This window comes from Penicillium rubens (genome assembly GCF_028828025.1).
Source record: "Penicillium rubens strain IBT 27055 chromosome Unknown utg000003l_segment0_segment0, whole genome shotgun sequence".
Lineage (NCBI taxonomy): Eukaryota > Fungi > Ascomycota > Eurotiomycetes > Eurotiales > Aspergillaceae > Penicillium > Penicillium rubens.
The window spans coordinates 6,255,328-6,273,165 of NW_026890601.1; the positions used below are offsets into that span (position 1 = coordinate 6,255,328).

The 17,838-nt window shown below is 51.2% G+C and overlaps 7 protein-coding genes across 7 annotated transcripts; 3 read left to right on the top strand and 4 right to left on the bottom strand.

Annotated features, from left to right (window-relative positions):
* Nucleotides 1–186: 186 nt before the first annotated feature.
* N7525_008613 (uncharacterized protein) lies at nt 187–603 on the top strand (the record flags this gene model as incomplete). The annotated part of the gene is made up of 1 exon (XM_061214433.1): nt 187–603. The coding sequence occupies one exon, from the start codon at nt 187–189 to the stop codon at nt 601–603; it is 417 nt and encodes a 138-aa protein (XP_061068864.1).
* An 843-nt stretch (nt 604–1,446) lies between these two features.
* On the top strand, nt 1,447–4,318 carry N7525_008614 (ATP-binding protein; the record flags this gene model as incomplete). Its single annotated transcript, XM_002562673.1, has 3 exons — nt 1,447–2,104; nt 2,175–4,096; nt 4,160–4,318. The coding sequence occupies 3 exons, from the start codon at nt 1,447–1,449 to the stop codon at nt 4,316–4,318; spliced, it is 2,739 nt and encodes a 912-aa protein (XP_002562719.1).
* A 374-nt stretch (nt 4,319–4,692) lies between these two features.
* N7525_008615 (malate dehydrogenase) lies at nt 4,693–5,883 on the bottom strand (the record flags this gene model as incomplete). The annotated part of the gene is made up of 4 exons (XM_002562674.2): nt 4,693–5,286; nt 5,346–5,590; nt 5,647–5,764; nt 5,818–5,883. 4 exons carry the CDS (start codon nt 5,881–5,883, stop codon nt 4,693–4,695), a joined length of 1,023 nt encoding a protein of 340 aa, XP_002562720.1.
* Nucleotides 5,884–6,742: 859 nt separating this feature from the next.
* On the bottom strand, nt 6,743–7,629 carry N7525_008616 (golgi SNAP receptor complex member 2 family protein; the record flags this gene model as incomplete). Its single annotated transcript, XM_002562675.1, has 4 exons — nt 6,743–7,186; nt 7,242–7,423; nt 7,480–7,579; nt 7,627–7,629. The coding sequence occupies 4 exons, from the start codon at nt 7,627–7,629 to the stop codon at nt 6,743–6,745; spliced, it is 729 nt and encodes a 242-aa protein (XP_002562721.1).
* A 554-nt stretch (nt 7,630–8,183) lies between these two features.
* N7525_008617 (uncharacterized protein) lies at nt 8,184–8,842 on the bottom strand (the record flags this gene model as incomplete). Its single annotated transcript, XM_061214434.1, has 3 exons — nt 8,184–8,217; nt 8,279–8,686; nt 8,805–8,842. The coding sequence occupies 3 exons, from the start codon at nt 8,840–8,842 to the stop codon at nt 8,184–8,186; spliced, it is 480 nt and encodes a 159-aa protein (XP_061068865.1).
* Nucleotides 8,843–9,414: 572 nt separating this feature from the next.
* N7525_008618 (putative pyruvate dehydrogenase complex, dihydrolipoamide acetyltransferase component) lies at nt 9,415–11,048 on the bottom strand (the record flags this gene model as incomplete). Its single annotated transcript, XM_002562676.2, has 4 exons — nt 9,415–10,485; nt 10,547–10,770; nt 10,831–10,880; nt 10,939–11,048. 4 exons carry the CDS (start codon nt 11,046–11,048, stop codon nt 9,415–9,417), a joined length of 1,455 nt encoding a protein of 484 aa, XP_002562722.2.
* A 748-nt stretch (nt 11,049–11,796) lies between these two features.
* N7525_008619 (Arf family guanine nucleotide exchange factor SEC7) lies at nt 11,797–17,723 on the top strand (the record flags this gene model as incomplete). Its single annotated transcript, XM_002562677.2, has 4 exons — nt 11,797–13,559; nt 13,611–15,886; nt 15,937–17,323; nt 17,387–17,723. The coding sequence occupies 4 exons, from the start codon at nt 11,797–11,799 to the stop codon at nt 17,721–17,723; spliced, it is 5,763 nt and encodes a 1,920-aa protein (XP_002562723.2).
* Between the last annotated feature and the right edge of the window lie 115 nt (nt 17,724–17,838).

Below are 17,838 nucleotides of genomic sequence, written 5' to 3' on the forward strand. Positions count from 1 at the left end.
GACTGGATCAATATACATACTCTTTATGCTCTTCCTACCTAGTTAGGCCTAGTTAGACTACTTGGTGATCAAGGTAGTATACCACCTGGGCAGTCCATGTATGTATCAATATTATTGCTGAGCGTTAGCGAAGCACCCATATCATAAGGGGTTCGCTCCAGTGTCACGTGACCTTGATCTTCTCTTATGGGTCCCGAAAAAATTAAAGTAACGCCGCCTGGGCCTCAAATTCTAATATCATGTGATCTATTGCCGGCAGAACTTCTTAATGCTATAGTTATCCACCAATCAGATATATGCGGTCACGTGACTTTGTTTGCTCCTAGCCTGGGTCCTCGGTGCTGGCCTGGGTGCTGTGCTGGCCTGGGTGCTGGCCTGGGTGCTGGCCTGGGTGCTGGCCTGGGTGCTGGCCTGGGTGCTGTGCTGGGTACTGGCCTCGGTGCTGGCCTGGGTGCTGTGCTGGCCTCGGTGCTGGGTGCTGGCCTGGTTGCTGGCCTGGGTGCTGTGCTGGGTACTGGCCTCGGTGCTGGCCTGGTGCTGGGTGCTGGCCTGGGTGCTGTGCTGGCCTCGGTGCTGGCCTCTAGCGTCACGCTAAGCCTATAGATATCCGTAGAATACTTAGTCGTTTCTACCAATGCACTAAGACAAGCGCTTAAAAAATACGGATTAAGCTAACGCTCAGCAACAGAGGCTGGGGGTCCGGGGGGCGCCCAAAGCACCCTGGTATAGTTAACCCATGTATAGAATATAAGATAGTTATCTTAAGACGTATAGTTAACTACCCGTGGTACACAAGGCATTCAGGCATCAATCCCCCCCTATACCGCTGCGTAAGGCGTGGACATATGTCCATCCAATCAAAGAACAGATATAACTTGAATCCTTAATATTTTCATACAATGTACCTACCTACATATGTATCAACCTATCTAGGTATATCCATTAATGTGCACATAGTTCATTCAAGGCGCTTAATAGGCCACGATTGGCCAGGAATTAGGGCTACCAAATTACAAAAAAAGGAAAAGAAAAAGAAAAAGAAAAAGAAATAGATATTGGGCAGGTTAATAATGTCTGTACACCGTATATTCATATAAATCCTATAATAAGTACAATAAGTACAATAATACCAGCACATCACATTTCGTGGGGGCAACTGATTGGCTTCAGGGCTGCAGCCTGCGCAGCTCGCAGCTGCGCATCGTGTTTGATGCCTTCGCCTTTCACATAAAATGCGTCTCACCCACAGCGCCATTCTCTTTCTTCTTTACATTTTTGTCTCTTCTCTGTTCCCTTGTGTCCTTGGTCTTTTTCTATTTAATTCTGTTTTCCCTCTTTAATCTTTAAAATCTCCTCAACTCTCCATCTCCAACTTCCCCGGCTTACGGCTTACAGCTTACAGCTTGCCGCTTGCCGCTTTCAGCTCCCCAGCTTCCTACCTTAGCTATGGATCACACTTCTACCCCGACCGAGGCCAAAGATGAAGTCGTTCCATCAGAGAATCTGAACGGCTCTGCTCAGCCTGCAGAGGTTAAAGACGTCAGAGAAGTCAAAGACGCTGCTACTGCCCCCGCACCCGAGACTACCCCTGCCTCTGCCCCCAAACTGTGCAAAAAGCACAAAAAGAAGAACAAGAAAAAGGACGAGAGTGATAGCTCCTCAGATTCTTCTTCTTCTTCTTCTTCTTCTGACAGCGATGCCGACTCTGAGGATGCATCCGATTCCACAGAGAGCGACTCCGATACCGAGAAGCGCAAGCGGCATCGCCTACGAAAGGCGCGTGCGAGGCGTGCACTCAGGGATAAGAAGCGCCGTAAGAAGAGGAAGCAGCGCTCGCGCAAGGCTGAGACATCGGATTCGGAATCTGACTCAGAGGAAGAGTCAGATTCGGTGTCTTCTACTGACTCCGATGACGACATAGATGACAAGGCGTTGCGGAAATTAGTCACCAAGCTCAAGCTTAGCAAAAAGAGAGCCAAGAAGCTGCGTGAACTGGCTGCTGATGATTTGGCCGCCAGCGATTCGTTGGGCGAAACTCGCCGCGAGAAGCGGTCTAAGAAGAAGAAGCCCGCTTCCAAGGTGGCCTATAAGCGTGTAGATCAATGTGAGTTTCTTTTCTGTTCACCCCCAATGTCCCAATGCCTTTAGTTTATTTCTGCTGACTCGTTATATAGTATGGGATACCACCATCCACAAGTACAAGCTCACTGAAACTGTGGATGACCCTGATGCCGACGAATGGGACCAGTATATCTTCAACATCCGTCGCAAGTTCAACTGGGAGAACAAGTACCTCGAGACTGTCGTCGATATCAAGAGCAAACCCCTCCGCGACGCCCTCTCCAAGATCATGGATGGTGTCAAGGGCGTCAGTCTCGTGCAGGAGCCCGCCGTCGTGGACCCCAACATGCTGTTCCTATATCTGGAGGAAACAAGGCAATACATGAAGGACCTGAAAAAGCAGTCGCGCAGCGAGAAGAAGAGGAAAGTCAGAAAGGCTGCTGCTGTCAAAGCTGCCCATCTGAAAGTTCTCATCAAATACCTTGACACCGACTACGCCGACATCAAGAAGACTCTCTACCCGTTGCTCGAGGCCAACACTATCACGTTCGATCTGCTGTGGGCCCTGTACAAGCCCAACACCATCGCTTACACTCCGACCTACGGTAGCACAGATGAACCACGTGCTTTCAAAATCGAGTACGCCATCAAAGAGTCCTCCTTCATGAAGGGTCAGTGGTACAGTGTCGATGGCCGCTACCTCGAGTACGACGGCAAGGACTACGGCTTCGGCACTATGTCTGCTGAAGTCGATTCCTTTAAGGGCGCTCGCAAAATCACCAGTCTCGCCTGCTACCCGCTGAAGTACCACCGCGATGCCGAGGCTCTGCGTGCCCGTCTCGTCGAACGCGGCAAGCGCTTCGTCGCTCTCCGTGGTATGAACTACCGCTTCCACAAAGGTATGGCCTTCTACAAGAAAAAGCGCTCGCTCATCATCAAGGTCAATATCAATGGCCGTGTCATGATCGACCCGGCTATCCACCGTCGCATCAACCCTAACTATCCCATCTCCACTGTCCGTCCCAAGGATCCGGATCTCATAGATCCCGAAGATCTTGGGATCAGCGGCGACGAAGGTGAGGATAGCGACGGCTGCTGCTGTGGTGGGTCAGACTCGGACTCTGAGCATGGCGGCGCCTCTGATACCCCACGGACGATGTATAAGGTCGTTGAGGATACGGAGGGATGTCCTCGCGTCGTGGAGGTCGAAGTCGACGAGAACGGTACCGAGATCCACAAGGAGAAGATGGACCGCATTGAAGGTGCCGCTTCTGGTTCCAAGGACCGCGAGTTTACTGAGGAGGAGCTCCTCATTGCCTCGCCTGTCGTTCTGGGCTTTGCCTTCAGCGAGAAGCTCTGGCTCGAGTTCACCATCTCCGGTATCAGCGATATCGAGTGGGATAAGGAAGCCTTTGGTTCGCTTGTCCTCCCGTCGAACCAAAAGTCCATCGTCAAGGCTCTCGTCGAGTCACATACCTTCCACGCCGCGCAGAACATCGACGATGTCATCCAGGGTAAGGGTAAGGGTCTTGTTGCTGTGCTGCACGGTCCGCCCGGTACGGGTAAGACCCTGACGGCAGAGGGCATCGCCGAGCTACTCCGTCGCCCGCTGTACATGGTCAGCGCCGGTGAACTGGGTACTGACTCGCGGACCCTTGAGGCGGAGCTGAACAAAATCCTGGATATCGCGCACTCCTGGGGCGCAGTGCTCCTCCTCGATGAGGCAGATGTTTTCCTTGAGAAGCGGACTATCCACGATATCCACCGCAATGCTCTTGTCAGCATCTTCCTCCGTCTGCTGGAATACTTCCAGGGCATTCTGTTCTTGACTACCAACCGTGTTGAGACCTTCGACGATGCCTTCCAGTCGCGTATCCACGTCGCTTTACGCTACGGCGATCTTACTTCCAAGGCGAAGAGGAGTATTTGGAAGATGTTCTTGGAGCGCGTGCGCGCTATTGAGGGTGTGAATATCGCTTCTTTCTCGGAGGAGGATTATGATATGCTTTCCCGGCACACGTTGAATGGGCGACAGGTATGTTTACTGGTTTTATTTTCTCCACTTTATACTCTGATCTGCAAGCTAATCTCCCCTCAGATCAAAAACTCCGTCCGCACTGCACAAGCCCTGGCTGTCAACGAGAAAGCGCCCCTCTCTATGGACCATATCAAGCGTGTGCTAGAGGTGGCCGAGACATTCGATCAAGACCTGCGCGGCGGAACAGGATACCTGGACGCCATGCGAAGCTATACTTGATTTATACTTGATTTATTCTTGATTATTTCCGATCTTGGGGAATTTGGTGCTTACTTTGGATATCGGTGCAGATCTGGGTATTCAGCTCGCTGTTTGCTTTTGCTTTTCATGTTTGCTTGCTGTTTTCGGTTGATTTCAGATTATTTAGTTGCAACGTCTTTTCGTTTTTTGCATTGCGGACATGGAGCGAATGAGTTTAGGTAGTTCAATACAGCATATGGGTTGAAAATGGGTATAGTTATAGGCCAGCGTAGTATAGACCGATTTATGGATTACAATGGAATATCGATCTAATGAAGAACATTGTCATACACTTTCATTATTACAATAAACAAAAGTCACGACGAGGTATGGATAGTTGTACATGGAACTTTTCAAGGGTTGGCCTTGACGAAGTCAACACCCTTCTGGATGTTCTTCTTGAGGTCAGTCAGGCAGGCATCGAGGAGACCCTGCTCGTACTCGTTGACCTCGCCGACGGAGTTGATCTTCTCAACACCGTTGGGGCCGAGCTCGACGCGGGAAGCGAAGAAGTCGATGCCTTGGTCCTTGTACAGAGGGGAGTCGACGAAGGTGGGCTCGATGACACCCTTCTCGCCCTGGGCGGCGCGGAGGAGAGACTCGGCGAAGCGAGCACCGGCCATGGCCATGGAGAGGGTGGCGGAACCGGCACCGTCCTTGGCCTTGACAACCTCGTCACCACCGAACTGGATGCGGTTGACAAGGGCATCGCGGGCCTGACCGGCGATGGAGGAGTGGTTGGACTGGGAAAGCAGGGGGACGATGGTCACACCGGAGTGGCCACCAACGACGGGGACAGCCTCGCCGGCGGGGTTGGTGTTCTGGACCTGGGAGATGAAGCGCGAGGCACGGACGACGTCAAGGGTGGTGACACCAAACAGACGCTTGGGGTCGTAGACGTTGCGGGCCTTGTAGACCTCGGCAACGATGGGGACGGTGGAGTTGACCTTTAATGACAAATAGTTAGTAGGAAACCCTAATTGTGAGGTGATCAATGGTAACTTACGGGGTTGGCAATGACCAGGACGTGGGCCTTGGGGGCGGCCTCAGCGGCGGCCTTGGCAAGGTCGCGGACGATGGAGGCGTTGGTGTTGAAGAGGTCATCACGGGTCATACCGGGCTTGCGGGGAACACCAGCGGGGATGAGGATGATCTCGGAGCCCTCGAGGCAGTCACGGAGACCGGAAGCATCGGGGTTGTAGCCGGTAACGGTGCTGTTGGTGTTGATGTGGCTCAGGTCAGCAGCGACACCTAAACAAAGTCAGTAATTGCGCGTGGTGAATGAGTTGAAACATCATTATTCATACCGGGTCCACCGCGGATATCGTAGAGAGCGAGCTCGGAAACACGGGGGTTAAGCTTCAGCAGCAGGGAGAGAGGCTGGCCAATACCACCGGCGGCACCGAGAACGGAGACCTTGGAGGCCTGCGCGAGAAGTTAGCTTCAATTGGGGGAGGGAAGAAGGAATAGACACTGACATTGATAGCGGAGGCCGAGAAGGCACGCTTCTGGAAGAGGTTGACAGTGCGACGAGCGGCGAACATGATGATGCTTGGAGAGATGAGTAAAGGAAGAAGAAGTTGGAAGGGGAAGGAGGAGATTCCGGTGAAAGAGATTGGCTGGGGGCTCCACACCACCTGGGCAGTTTCCGAGCTCCCGATGCTCGGCTGAGGTCTTTTGCTTCTTTTGCTTCGATTGCTTCGATTAATTTGGGCTATTTTGAAGGGAATTGTCTAGTTAGTTAGTTATTCCTTTGTTTGTTATTAGTTGAATGAAGTAGCAATCTCTTTAGGAGCTCAATAATATCTCATATTCTAAATGGTTACAGCCCATTCTCGGAGCAAAGGATACACTTCTGCATGTGGCTGATTTATTTTCATGTGCCCAAAGTACTGAGAACCATTTTCAACTGAGATATTTACGTTAGCACTTGAAATATATTCAGGAGGTCTTGATGGAAACCACCATGCCTTGGAGAAAGCACCGACTTATATGCAATTGAAGGTGTGACTTGTGTATACTATCCCGAAGTCATAGGCAAGTTCCAATTTCACCCAAGGCCTATGTTGTACGTTGTACCAATTTAACTATTAAATACCTTGCGACCAAGGATAAATTCTACTGGATCTTAGAATCTTGCAGTATATTTTCATATTTCAAAGAATAATAGCTGTAGCTGATGATCGACTATAGTTGCATCTAGCACATATGAGCATATATATACATTTACAACAACCAGACACTTCCAGCCAAACATAGACATTTTATTGGCAATAAGGACATCGCATTTTCAAAGACCAAACGCCGGCGCTGATGAACCCAATACAAGATACAAGAACTACGCCCTACCCAAGTAAACCCCGTATACCCACCCCGAGGCCAAGAAAACATAGTCATTTAATCCTACCGCAAGAAGTGCAGCACTGCCCAGCAGAACAAGAAGAAAATCACTACCCCACCCCAGAATATCCACTTATCCTGACGCGCCCGTCGCTCCACCATCCGAATGGTATCCCCGCTGACACCAAGTGTGTTCGCAACGCTGTATAGTCGACGCTGCGTTCCTTTAAGTACCTCACGCTGCTGCCCGAGGTCAGCGAGAACCGCTCTTCCTCGGTCCAGGAAATCATCGAGTTGGTTGTGTGTGTTGGAGAAGAACGACTGCTCGCGCAGCGCATTGGTTTCGCGGTTGTAGTCTGCTGGACTGGCGCCAAAACCGAGGTCTGAGGATGAGGGTGTAAAGGCTGAGGTGCTCTGTGGAAGGGAGGACTGCGCATAAGGGTTCTCTGGTGTTGCGGTGTGGTGTGGGCGACGACCTAGGAGTTCATTATGGTTGGTAACCGATTGCTGCTATTGGATCAGTATTGGAAGTACACTGCGAGAAAAACTGCTGGGAACATACTGCATCCTCGCGTTCTTTGCGAAGTCGATCGAATTGTGTCCGGTAGTCCATGAGCTCATTTCGGAAGTTCTTGACACGGTCGAATGCCTTTTGTTGTTTCTCGGGAATCAGTTCCTTCTTGGAGAGCGCTGAGTAGTCATCAACGGTGCGGGAAAGCGATGCTAAGGAGGCTGCAAGCTGGCCTACGAGCTTGAAGTCAATATATTGGGGTCGCAAAGAGTCGGTGGTAGGAGCGCACCTTGTAACGCAGGTGAGGAGGTGGTTGGTGATTGTGAAAAGGTGTCCAGATCACGGCGGATGGACGACGATTGCTTTAAAGCAGAGTTAAATAGCGAATTCTGTTCATGTCAGCTGTGTACGCCTATCGCGGGGAACTGTAATATACCATGTTGTCAATGCCTGGTATAGATTGGAATCCTGGATTGTTTTGACACCCGATGAGTCGGGAAAAGGGAGCAGTACCTAGGTGCCTAGGACTGTTAACAGGACGAGTAAGAGATGGTAGCCTGAGTCTCTCGAGCTAGTGACTTTCTTTCCACAAACATCAAGGTGGTCGTCATCTGATCCAACCGGAGGCCAGATGGTCTTGTTTGGGCCCATTCTGACGTAGTTCACCGCCTTCAGGTACAATGCACTCTATACAACGTACATCTGCACAAGCCCTTGGGATATTTTTAGATTCTGCGAGGTACCTCAAGTTCGAATACCTACAAGTGATAGCTCCCAACAACCTACATTGGACATAATCTATCATATATGTTACGATTGCTAAAACTTCAAAGGAAAATGATATCGTCGTTAAGGTACTGGTACAGTCAATCCGATCCGACTCCATTCTCGCCAAATGAACAAAATGCAAAACCACGGAAGAGCTGGGATGGTATATCAAGACACAAAGCAATCATTCAACACCAAAACAAAAAGATACGAAGCACCGCACATCTATTTGGGAGGGAACTTGTTCTGCAAGAACCACCTAGACCATGGATTAGCATCATTACCAAACTCACCAGTCCAAAAGTATATGCAGTACTTACTTGCTGACAAAGTAGTCCACAGCACCAAAGATTCCGACAGCACCGGCAGAGAGTCCGACCAGCTCCCAGGAGAGGTTGCCCCGCGCGTGTTGCTTGTAGACACCAAAGCCGAGGCCTGCGCCGACGACGGTTGCGATAGCGGCATTGGCGATAAAGACAGGGTTGCTGGTGTTTCCACAGATGCCACTGCTCTTCGCCTTTTGGCTCCTTGCCTTCTTCTTTTCCTCGTCCTCACGCTTCTCCTTCTCCTCGGCTTCGCGGTCTATCCGCTCCGCCTGGGTGGTGGTTTGGACATCGTGCTTCAGGAAGTCGGATTCCACAGTCTGAACATGAGGGCCATCGACGTCGATCAACGAGGCTGTGCTCTCGGATTCATCGCGGTAGATTCCGCCCACAGGGGGAGCGCGGCTGGAGGATGTGTTAGCGGTGTGCAAGGGATACGCGATAGTATAGACAACTCACGCCTGTTATTTGTTAGCACCGTAATGTGAATATACGAGTTTGAATACGTACATCCTCGGGGGACTGCTTAGGGCCCTTTGCAGCTGCGTCGGCGTAAGACATGTTTGTGCGTGATGGTATTAGAACGTAATCTGGGGAAATCCTGGTGAGCAATGAGCACGTAAACAAGAACGAAAAGAAACATAAGACTTACTAGAAACGTGATGTGGGAAGGAAAGAGTTTGAGGGGAAAAGGAAGGATTTATACCAAGGAAGCTGGGGGGTGTGACATCACGTCATTGACCTGGGCCCACTACCAAGATTCCTTGGGGTTAATTTTCCGATGTTGATCTCATAGCTGTATATATACCTAGATAGCATATGGCCCCGAAAATATCGTAAGAGACTGTTCCATTTAGTTAGGTCAAATAATAAGACAGTTAGGACATTTCATGGTAATTGCCTAGGTAAAATGGTCTTGACCTGACCTCGGGAGCCCTCAGCCACCTAGGTTAGTTATCAGGTGCTCGAACCAAAACACAAAAATGATGCAGAAGTCGAGAAAAATTCCATTGAAAGGATTTAAAGCTGCTAAAGAGATCAAAAACAAATGGGACCTATGTAATGGTCTAATGGGGGAGGCAAGGTGTTTTAATACAGATTACAGATAAGTCAGAACAAGAGAGCTTCGCTGTTTACAGCAGAAGCTCCAGAGGGTTCTCGACGACCTTCTTCAGCTCCTTAATCCATTCACCACCAACGGCGCCATCAACCACCTTGTGGTCGAAGCTACCAGTGACGATGATCTGGTCGTCCCACTCGGTAACGGTGCCCTCTTCGGTCTCGACGGGGATAGCAACCTTACGGGTGGTGCCAACAGCCAGGATACCGGCCTGCGGGGGGTTGATGACAGCGGTGAAGCGCTCGACAGCGGCGTTCATACCCATGTTGGAGATGGTGAAAGTGCCGCCCTGGTACTCCTCGGGCTTAAGCTTGTTCTCGCGCGCACGCTTGCCAAGGTCCTTGACCTGCTTGGAGATGCTGGAGAGTCCGAGACCCTGAACGTTCTTGACAACGGGGGTGATCAAACCAGTGGGGGTAGACACAGCGACGCTGATGTCAGCGGTCTTGTGCTGACGGATCACGGCCTGGCCGTTCTCCTCGCGCCAGCTGGAGTTAACCTGGGGGACCTTCAGAAGGGCAACAGCGCATGCCTTGACCAAGAAGTCGTTGACGGAAAGCTTGTACTGACCGTCAGCGGAAGCGTTGAGGGCCTGGCGGAGCTTCAGGAGCTTGGTAACCGAGAGAGTGGTGGAGACGAAGTAGTGAGGGTTCTCGGTCATGGACTGCTTCAGGCGGTTGGCGATGGTCTTGCGCATCGAGCTGACGGGGATTTCCTCGAAGGTAGCCTCGCCGGAAACAGCGGTGGTGGCGGGCTTGGCCTTCTCAACATCCTCCTTCGTGATGACACCACCACGGCCGGTACCCTTAAGCCCCTTGATGGACACACCCTTCTCAAGGGCCAAGACCTTAGCGGCGGGGCTGATAGAGGGCTCACGGTCAAGACTGGGCTGGAGCTTCTCGCCTGACGTCTCGGGCTCCTGCGCGGCGGGTGCCTCTTCGGCTGGGGCCGGGGTCGAAGGCTCAGCGCTCTTAGGCTCCTCCTTCTGCTCAGTGGGGGCAGGCTTGTCACCACCAGCATCAGCCAGGGTGAAGGACTCGAAGGCGGATACATCGGAACCCTCCTCAACAAGGACGGCAATGGGCTATAAGGGAGGTTAGATTGGTGAATCAGTTCCCCACGGAGAAAACCGGGAAATTTCTTACCGAGCCAACAGAGACATCCTTCTCGCCGCTCTCCTTCAGAACCTTGGCCAGGACACCCTCATCCTGGAACTCGAAATCCATCTGAGCCTTGTCGGTTTCGATCTCCACCAGGACATCACCGGGCTGGAGGGCATCTCCGGCCTTCTTCTGCCACACGCCGATGTTTCCGGCGGTCATGGTCGGCGAAAGTGCCGGCATGCTAATAAGTGTGTGGGGAGGGAAGGCTGATGAGCAGACATGTTAGAATTGGTGTGTGAGAGAACGGGGTAAGTCAATTGTCATACACTTGGAGGCATAGAAGCGGGAAAGGGCAGAGAGCGCAGGCACTTGGGTCCTGGTAGAAACATCATTAGTATCAATTCCCAACCACAATTGATATCGGAGGAACATACTGAATCACCTCCTGGAGCTTGGAGGAGACCTGGGGCCGGCGCATAGCGGCGGCACCTCTAGACATGAACATGGCACTCGGGGTGCGCATCCGAATAGCTGACGCAACCATGGTGCCTGAGACTTGTTGCGATTATAAAAAGAAAGGAATGAAGGCCCTTAACGCTGAGATGAGAAAATAAAGAGAGCCCGGCACAGAGAAAACGTGAAGGGCTAAGAATGGATAAGGTTGGGGTGGAAGGAGATGCCTCTAAATCACGAACTTTTCTGTTGAGCTACCTGTGGCTCCCGGTGAGAGGAGCGGCAGCGGCCTCTTCCGATATAGTCACGTGCTGTAACTTACACCCTCAAGCTCCAGCCATGTATTATTGGTTTTTTACCGGACCAATGCCCTTCTCACCGCCTTTAGTTACACTTAAAAAGGATATTGGAAAGCATTTGAAAGCAGCTGAAAAGAAGGACATACCCACTAAAAGGTAACTTTTTCTATTATTACTATTATGGCTTGGAATATTCTTAGATATGCTTTTGTAAAGGGTACATAATATGCGTACATATGTATAAGATGGATATGTACATAACATTGAACGTACATGCGTTGTTGTATGTATGTTTACAGAACCAAACTATGAGCATTCTGCCTGGCAAAAGAGGGGCGGTGAGAGCCTTGGAATCTCCAACTCCAGCTGGAACCCGCGGGTCAATAATATTAGCTGAGGTAAGCATGCATTAGTCCCGATTCGGAGAAGACACGCAGCCCCCGTCCTTACATGTCATCGCGATTGTTTCGAGCTTCCCCACGTTTGCTCGTTCAATGTTTTTGATCTAATTAGATCACTCCGCCCGGAGTCTCCTTGACCATGGCGGACACTGAACTCGGCTCTGAGCCGACCCAATCCATTGAGATGCCTAAGAAACCCGTCGAGACCCCCGACATATCTCCTACAGTACCAAACTCCGACGAGCCAGCCCTGCCCGAGCAGACAGAACCACAAGAACCGGTCCAGAAGGGCGACGAGGAAGTACCCAAGGGCCAGGATGACGAAGAAAAACCAGAGGTGCCGCCCAAAGACGAGCCTGAACAGACTGAGCAAGAACCCCAAACAGACGGTCCGCCTACGATTCAGGAACCCCCCCAGGATGACAACGATGCGACAGAAAGCCGGTTGCGATCCGATTCGCGGTCAACAACGGCTACATTCATGACACAGCGATCTAGCCCGGTTAGCTCGACAGTCTTCATTGTGACGGCTCTGGACAATATCGCTGCCTCGCGGGACGCCCGGAGGGACAAAAAGCTGGAGGATGCCACACAGGTGGCCCTGGCCAATATCAGACAACCCGATGGGCAAGCGATTGATCCCGAGCTTATCTTCCGTCCTCTGCATTTGGCAAGCAAAGCCCTCAGCATTCCTCTGCAGGTAACTGCATTGGATTGCATTGGAAAGCTGATCACATACTCCTATTTCGCATTCCCATCTGCCGAGACAGAGAACAATGCCACCCGTGAACAACCTCCACTCATCGAGCGTGCCATCGATGCGATCTGCGACTGCTTCGAGAACGAAGCCACGGCGGTTGAAATCCAACAGCAGATCATCAAATCGCTGTTGGCAGCGGTCCTGAATGATAAGATCGTGGTACATGGAGCTGGTCTCCTGAAAGCTGTCCGCCAAATTTACAACATCTTTATCTACTCCAAATCCAGTCAGAACCAACAGATCGCTCAGGGGTCGCTCACACAAATGGTCAGCACGGTCTTTGATCGAGTGCGGACACGGATGGATCTCAAAGAGCTCCGAGTGCGAGAGCTGGAAAAGCCATCCTCGACCCTCGATGCATCGGCGAGCGACGTGGGCCAGACTTCGGAGACGGCTTCCATGCCTGTGGCTGATCAGCCCGTTACCAAAGAGCCCACTACGGAGAAGCTCACATTACAGAGTTTTGAGTCCCCTAAGGAGGTTACCGGTGTCAACGATAATGCGCCGACTACAGTCACGCGCGCTAAGCGGTCAGCGACGAGGTCGATGTCGGGCATTCCTGAGGAAAAAGATGATGATAGCTCGGCCGAGGACGATGTGGACGAGATTTATGTTAAGGATGCCTTCCTGGTTTTCCGTGCGCTCTGCAAATTGAGCCATAAAGTCCTGACTCATGAGCAGCAGCAAGACGTCAAGTCCCAAAACATGAGGTCTAAGCTACTTTCGTTGCACTTGATTCACTATCTCATCAACAACCACACCGCAACCTTTATATCCCCTCTGGCAGCAATCAAGAACAGCTCATCCAGCGCGGATGGAATGAATCTCCTTCTAGCCGTACGACCTCATTTGTGCCTAAGTCTGAGTCGCAATGGTTCTAGCGCCGTGCCTCATATCTTCAAAGTTTGCTGTGAAATTTTCTGGCTGATGCTGAAGGACATGAGAGTTATGATGAAAAAGGAACTCGAGGTGTTCTTGAAAGAAATTTATCTGGCCATCCTCGAGAAACGCGGGGCTCCTGCGTTCCAAAAGCAGTACTTCATGGAGATTCTAGAGAGGCTAGGTGGTGATCCACGGGCTCTAGTTGAAATCTATCTCAACTACGACTGTGACAGAACCGCGTTGGAGAATATATTCCAAAAGTATGTGTTCCCGAATCCCTGGTCTTCTTTGACATGAATTAACCTTCTTAGTATCATCGAGCAATTGTCCCGGTACTCCAGTGTGCCGGTTGTAACAACACCTTCTCAGCAACATCAGTACCAAGAGCAGCACACTAAAATGTCAGCTATTGGTTCTGAATGGCACCACCGAGGAACTCTTCCCCCTTCGTTGACAAGCGCGCACATTGTTCCTACTCCGCCGCCCTCAATGCCTCACATCCCATCAGAGTACGGGTTGAAACAGCAGGCTCTGGAGTGCCTTGTGGAGATACTGCGCTCACTGGACAACTGGGCCACCCATCGCATTGATGAACAACCCGAGGCAGCTATGCCCTCCAAATCTATGGATAACTCCCGTGAGTCCTTGGATACAAGCGTTCTTGTGTCACCGCATCCCGAGACCCTCGAGGGTGGGACGGGCCGGTCCACACCTATGCCGGAAGACGACCCGAACCAGATTGAAAAAGTCAAGCAACGAAAAATTGCCCTCACAAATGCCATCCAACAATTCAATTTCAAACCCAAGCGCGGCATCAAGGCCCTTCTGAAAGAAGGCTTCATCCAATCCGAGTCCCCTGAAGACATTGCCAGCTTCATGCTTCGCACAGACCGCATTGACAAGGCCGTGCTGGGAGAGTATCTTGGCGAGGGAGATCCGGAAAACATCGCCATCATGCATGCTTTCGTCGATCTGATGGAATTTACCAAGCGTCGCTTTGTTGAATCCCTGCGCTCATTTTTGCAGCATTTCCGCCTCCCTGGTGAAGCACAAAAGATCGATCGTTTCATGCTGAAGTTTGCTGAAAGGTATACAACTCAGAATCCTAATGCCTTCGCCAACGCCGACACCGCGTATGTGCTTGCGTACTCGGTGATTCTACTTAACACCGATCAGCACAGTTCAAAAATGAAGGGGCGCCGTATGACGAAGGAGGACTTCATCAAGAACAACCGCGGAATCAATGACAACCAAGACCTGCCAACCGATTATCTTGGGGCCATTTATGAGGATATTGGAAGCAACGAAATCGTCCTATACACCGAGCAGGAACATGCTGCCAACCTCAACCCTCAACCCGCCGCTCCCACTGGCCTTGCCACCAGAGCTGGACAGGTATTTGCTACCGTTGGACGAGACATCCAGGGTGAGAAATACGCACAGGCTTCTGAGGAAATGGCGAACAAGACAGAACAGCTCTATCGCTCCCTCATTCGAGCCCAACGCAAAACGGCAGTTAAAGATGCGCTTTCGCACTTCATTCCCGCAACATCAGAGCGTCATGTCGGGTCGATGTTCAACGTCACATGGATGTCTTTCCTATCTGGTCTGTCTGCGCCGATGCAGGACACCTCGAATCTGGAAACTATCCGGCTCTGCATGGAGGGACTCAAATTGTCCATCCGGATCAGTTGTGCCTTCGACCTAGAGACTCCTCGTGTGGCATTTGTCACTGCTTTGGCGAAGTTCACTAATCTCGGAAACGTGAGGGAAATGATGGCCAAGAATGTCGAGGCCCTGAAAGCCTTGCTAGATGTTGCCTTCACCGAGGGAAACCATCTCCAGGGCTCGTGGAGGGATGTCTTGACATGTGTCAGTCAACTTGATCGGCTCCAACTCTTGAGTGATGGCGTCGATGAGGGATCGCTGCCCGATGTTTCGAGGGCACCCTCATCGGCAGATACTTCCCGCAGGTCTATGCAAAGTACGCGACGCGCTCGCCCTCGTTCTGTGAATGGGCCAACTGCTTTCCGTCCGGAAATTGCAATGGAGAGTCGTTCGGCAGATATGATTCGTGGCGTGGACCGCATCTTCACTAACACTGCCAATCTTTCGCATGAGGCCATTATCGATTTCGTTAGGGCCTTGAGCGAGGTCAGCTGGCAAGAAATTCAATCTTCCGGTCACACCGATTCGCCCCGGACCTACAGTTTACAGAAGCTCGTCGAGATCAGTTACTACAACATGACTCGTGTCAGGATTGAGTGGTCTAAGATTTGGGATGTTTTGGGTCAGCACTTCAACCAAGTTGGCTGCCACTCTAATACCATGGTTGTCTTCTTCGCCTTGGATTCGCTCAGGCAACTTTCGATGCGCTTCATGGAGATTGAGGAGTTGCCTGGTTTCAAATTCCAAAAGGACTTCCTTAAGCCTTTCGAACATGTGATGGCAAACAGCACCACTGCTGCTGTCAAGGACATGATTCTGCGGTGTCTGATCCAGATGATTCAGGCCCGTGGCGACAACATCCGTTCGGGATGGAAGACCATGTTTGGTGTCTTCACAGTCGCAGCACGGGAACCTTATGGTAAGGCTCGCTGCTCAAATTAGTCCGGCTCTCGCTAACACATTAAATAGAGGGAATCGTAAACATGGCTTTTGACCATGTCACCCAAGTCTACAACACCAGATTTGGCGTAGTGATCACCCAAGGTGCCTTTGCAGATCTCATTGTATGTCTGACTGAATTCTCAAAGAACTCCAAGTTCCAAAAGAAATCGCTGCAGGCAATTGAGACCCTCAGGTCCACCGTCACCAAAATGCTACGGACTCCAGAATGTCCCTTGTCACACCGTGGTGCCTCGGCGGCCACCTTCCAGGACAACGGAACCAATCTTGCTAAGCAGCTTACCCGTCAATCACAAGAAGAGCAGTTCTGGTACCCGATTCTCATCGCATTCCAGGATGTACTTATGACGGGAGATGATCTCGAGGTCCGCTCACGAGCACTCACATACCTCTTCGATACGCTAATCCGACACGGTGGCGATTTCCCCAGGGACTTTTGGGATGTCCTCTGGAGACAACTCCTCTACCCGATCTTCGTGGTCCTGCAGTCTAAGTCTGAAATGTCCAAGGTTCCGAACCACGAGGACCTTTCAGTTTGGCTGTCCACGACAATGATCCAGGCGCTACGGAACATGATCACCTTGTTCACGCACTATTTCGATGCCTTGGAGTATATGCTGAGCCGCTTCTTGGAACTGCTGACATTGTGTATTTGTCAAGAAAATGACACAATTGCACGAATTGGCAGCAACTGCCTACAACAGCTGATTCTGCAGAATGTTGCAAAGTTCAAGCAGGAGCATTGGTCTCAGATTGTTGGGGCATTCGTGGAGCTCTTCAGCAAAACGACTGCTTATGAGCTTTTCACAGCCGCTGTATCCATGTCTAAGCCAGCAGAGGCAGTTAACGGGGACCTCACGCAGTCTCCAGATGCTGCTGTAGCAACAAGTGATTTGCCTGATGCGTTGCAACCTAACGGTTCCCAAAGTACATCTTCTATCCATGACGGTGGAGATCCTCCTGTCCAAAGTGAAGCCCGCGCCGAATTAGAAGACTATCGCCCCCAGTCAGACCAGCAGCAACCTGCGGCTGTTACTGCAGCTCGGCGTCGCTACTTCAACCGCATTATCACGAACTGCGTTCTGCAGCTGCTCATGATTGAAACCGTCCACGAACTTTTCTCGAACGAAAATGTCTATGCACAGATTCCCAGTGGGGAGCTCCTCCGACTCATGGGACTGCTGAAAAAGAGTTACCAGTTTGCGAAAAAGTTTAACGAGGATAAGGACTTGCGGATGCAACTCTGGCGCCAGGGATTCATGAAGCAACCTCCTAATTTATTGAAGCAGGAGAGCGGCAGTGCCTCCACCTATGTGCGTATTCTCTTCCGGATGTATCACGACGAGCGAGAGGAAAGACAGAGCAGTCGCGCAGAAACCGAGGCTGCACTCATTCCGTAAGTTGATTCTCCCTGCTTTTCTTTCTCTCTCCCCTTTCTGTTCATTGCTAATTCCACTAGACTTTGTGCGGACATTATTCGCAGTTTCGTCCGCCTTGAAGAGGACACCCAGCACCGCAACATCGTCGCTTGGCGTCCGGTGGTGGTCGATGTCATCGATGGATATACCAATTTCCCGCAAGATGACTTCAATAATCATATTGAGACTTTTTACCCGCTCGGAGTTGAGCTTTTGAGCCGTGATCTCAACCCGGAGATTCGCGTTGCCCTCCAGTCTCTACTGCGCCGTATCGGCGAGGTCCGACTGGGCATTGCTCCGCCCAATCCCCTGGACGTCCCCATCAGCCCGCGGAGCTCCGTCTCCCAAAAGGTCCCGCGCCGCGATAGCCAGGTCTGACCTACTGCATGAATTTTTGGATATCCTCGCCACGGGCTTGATTTTCGGCGTTTTATAACCCGACTCTTCGGGGTCTTGTGTTGTCACACGAGCATTTTGTTCTACTTTTAGAGAT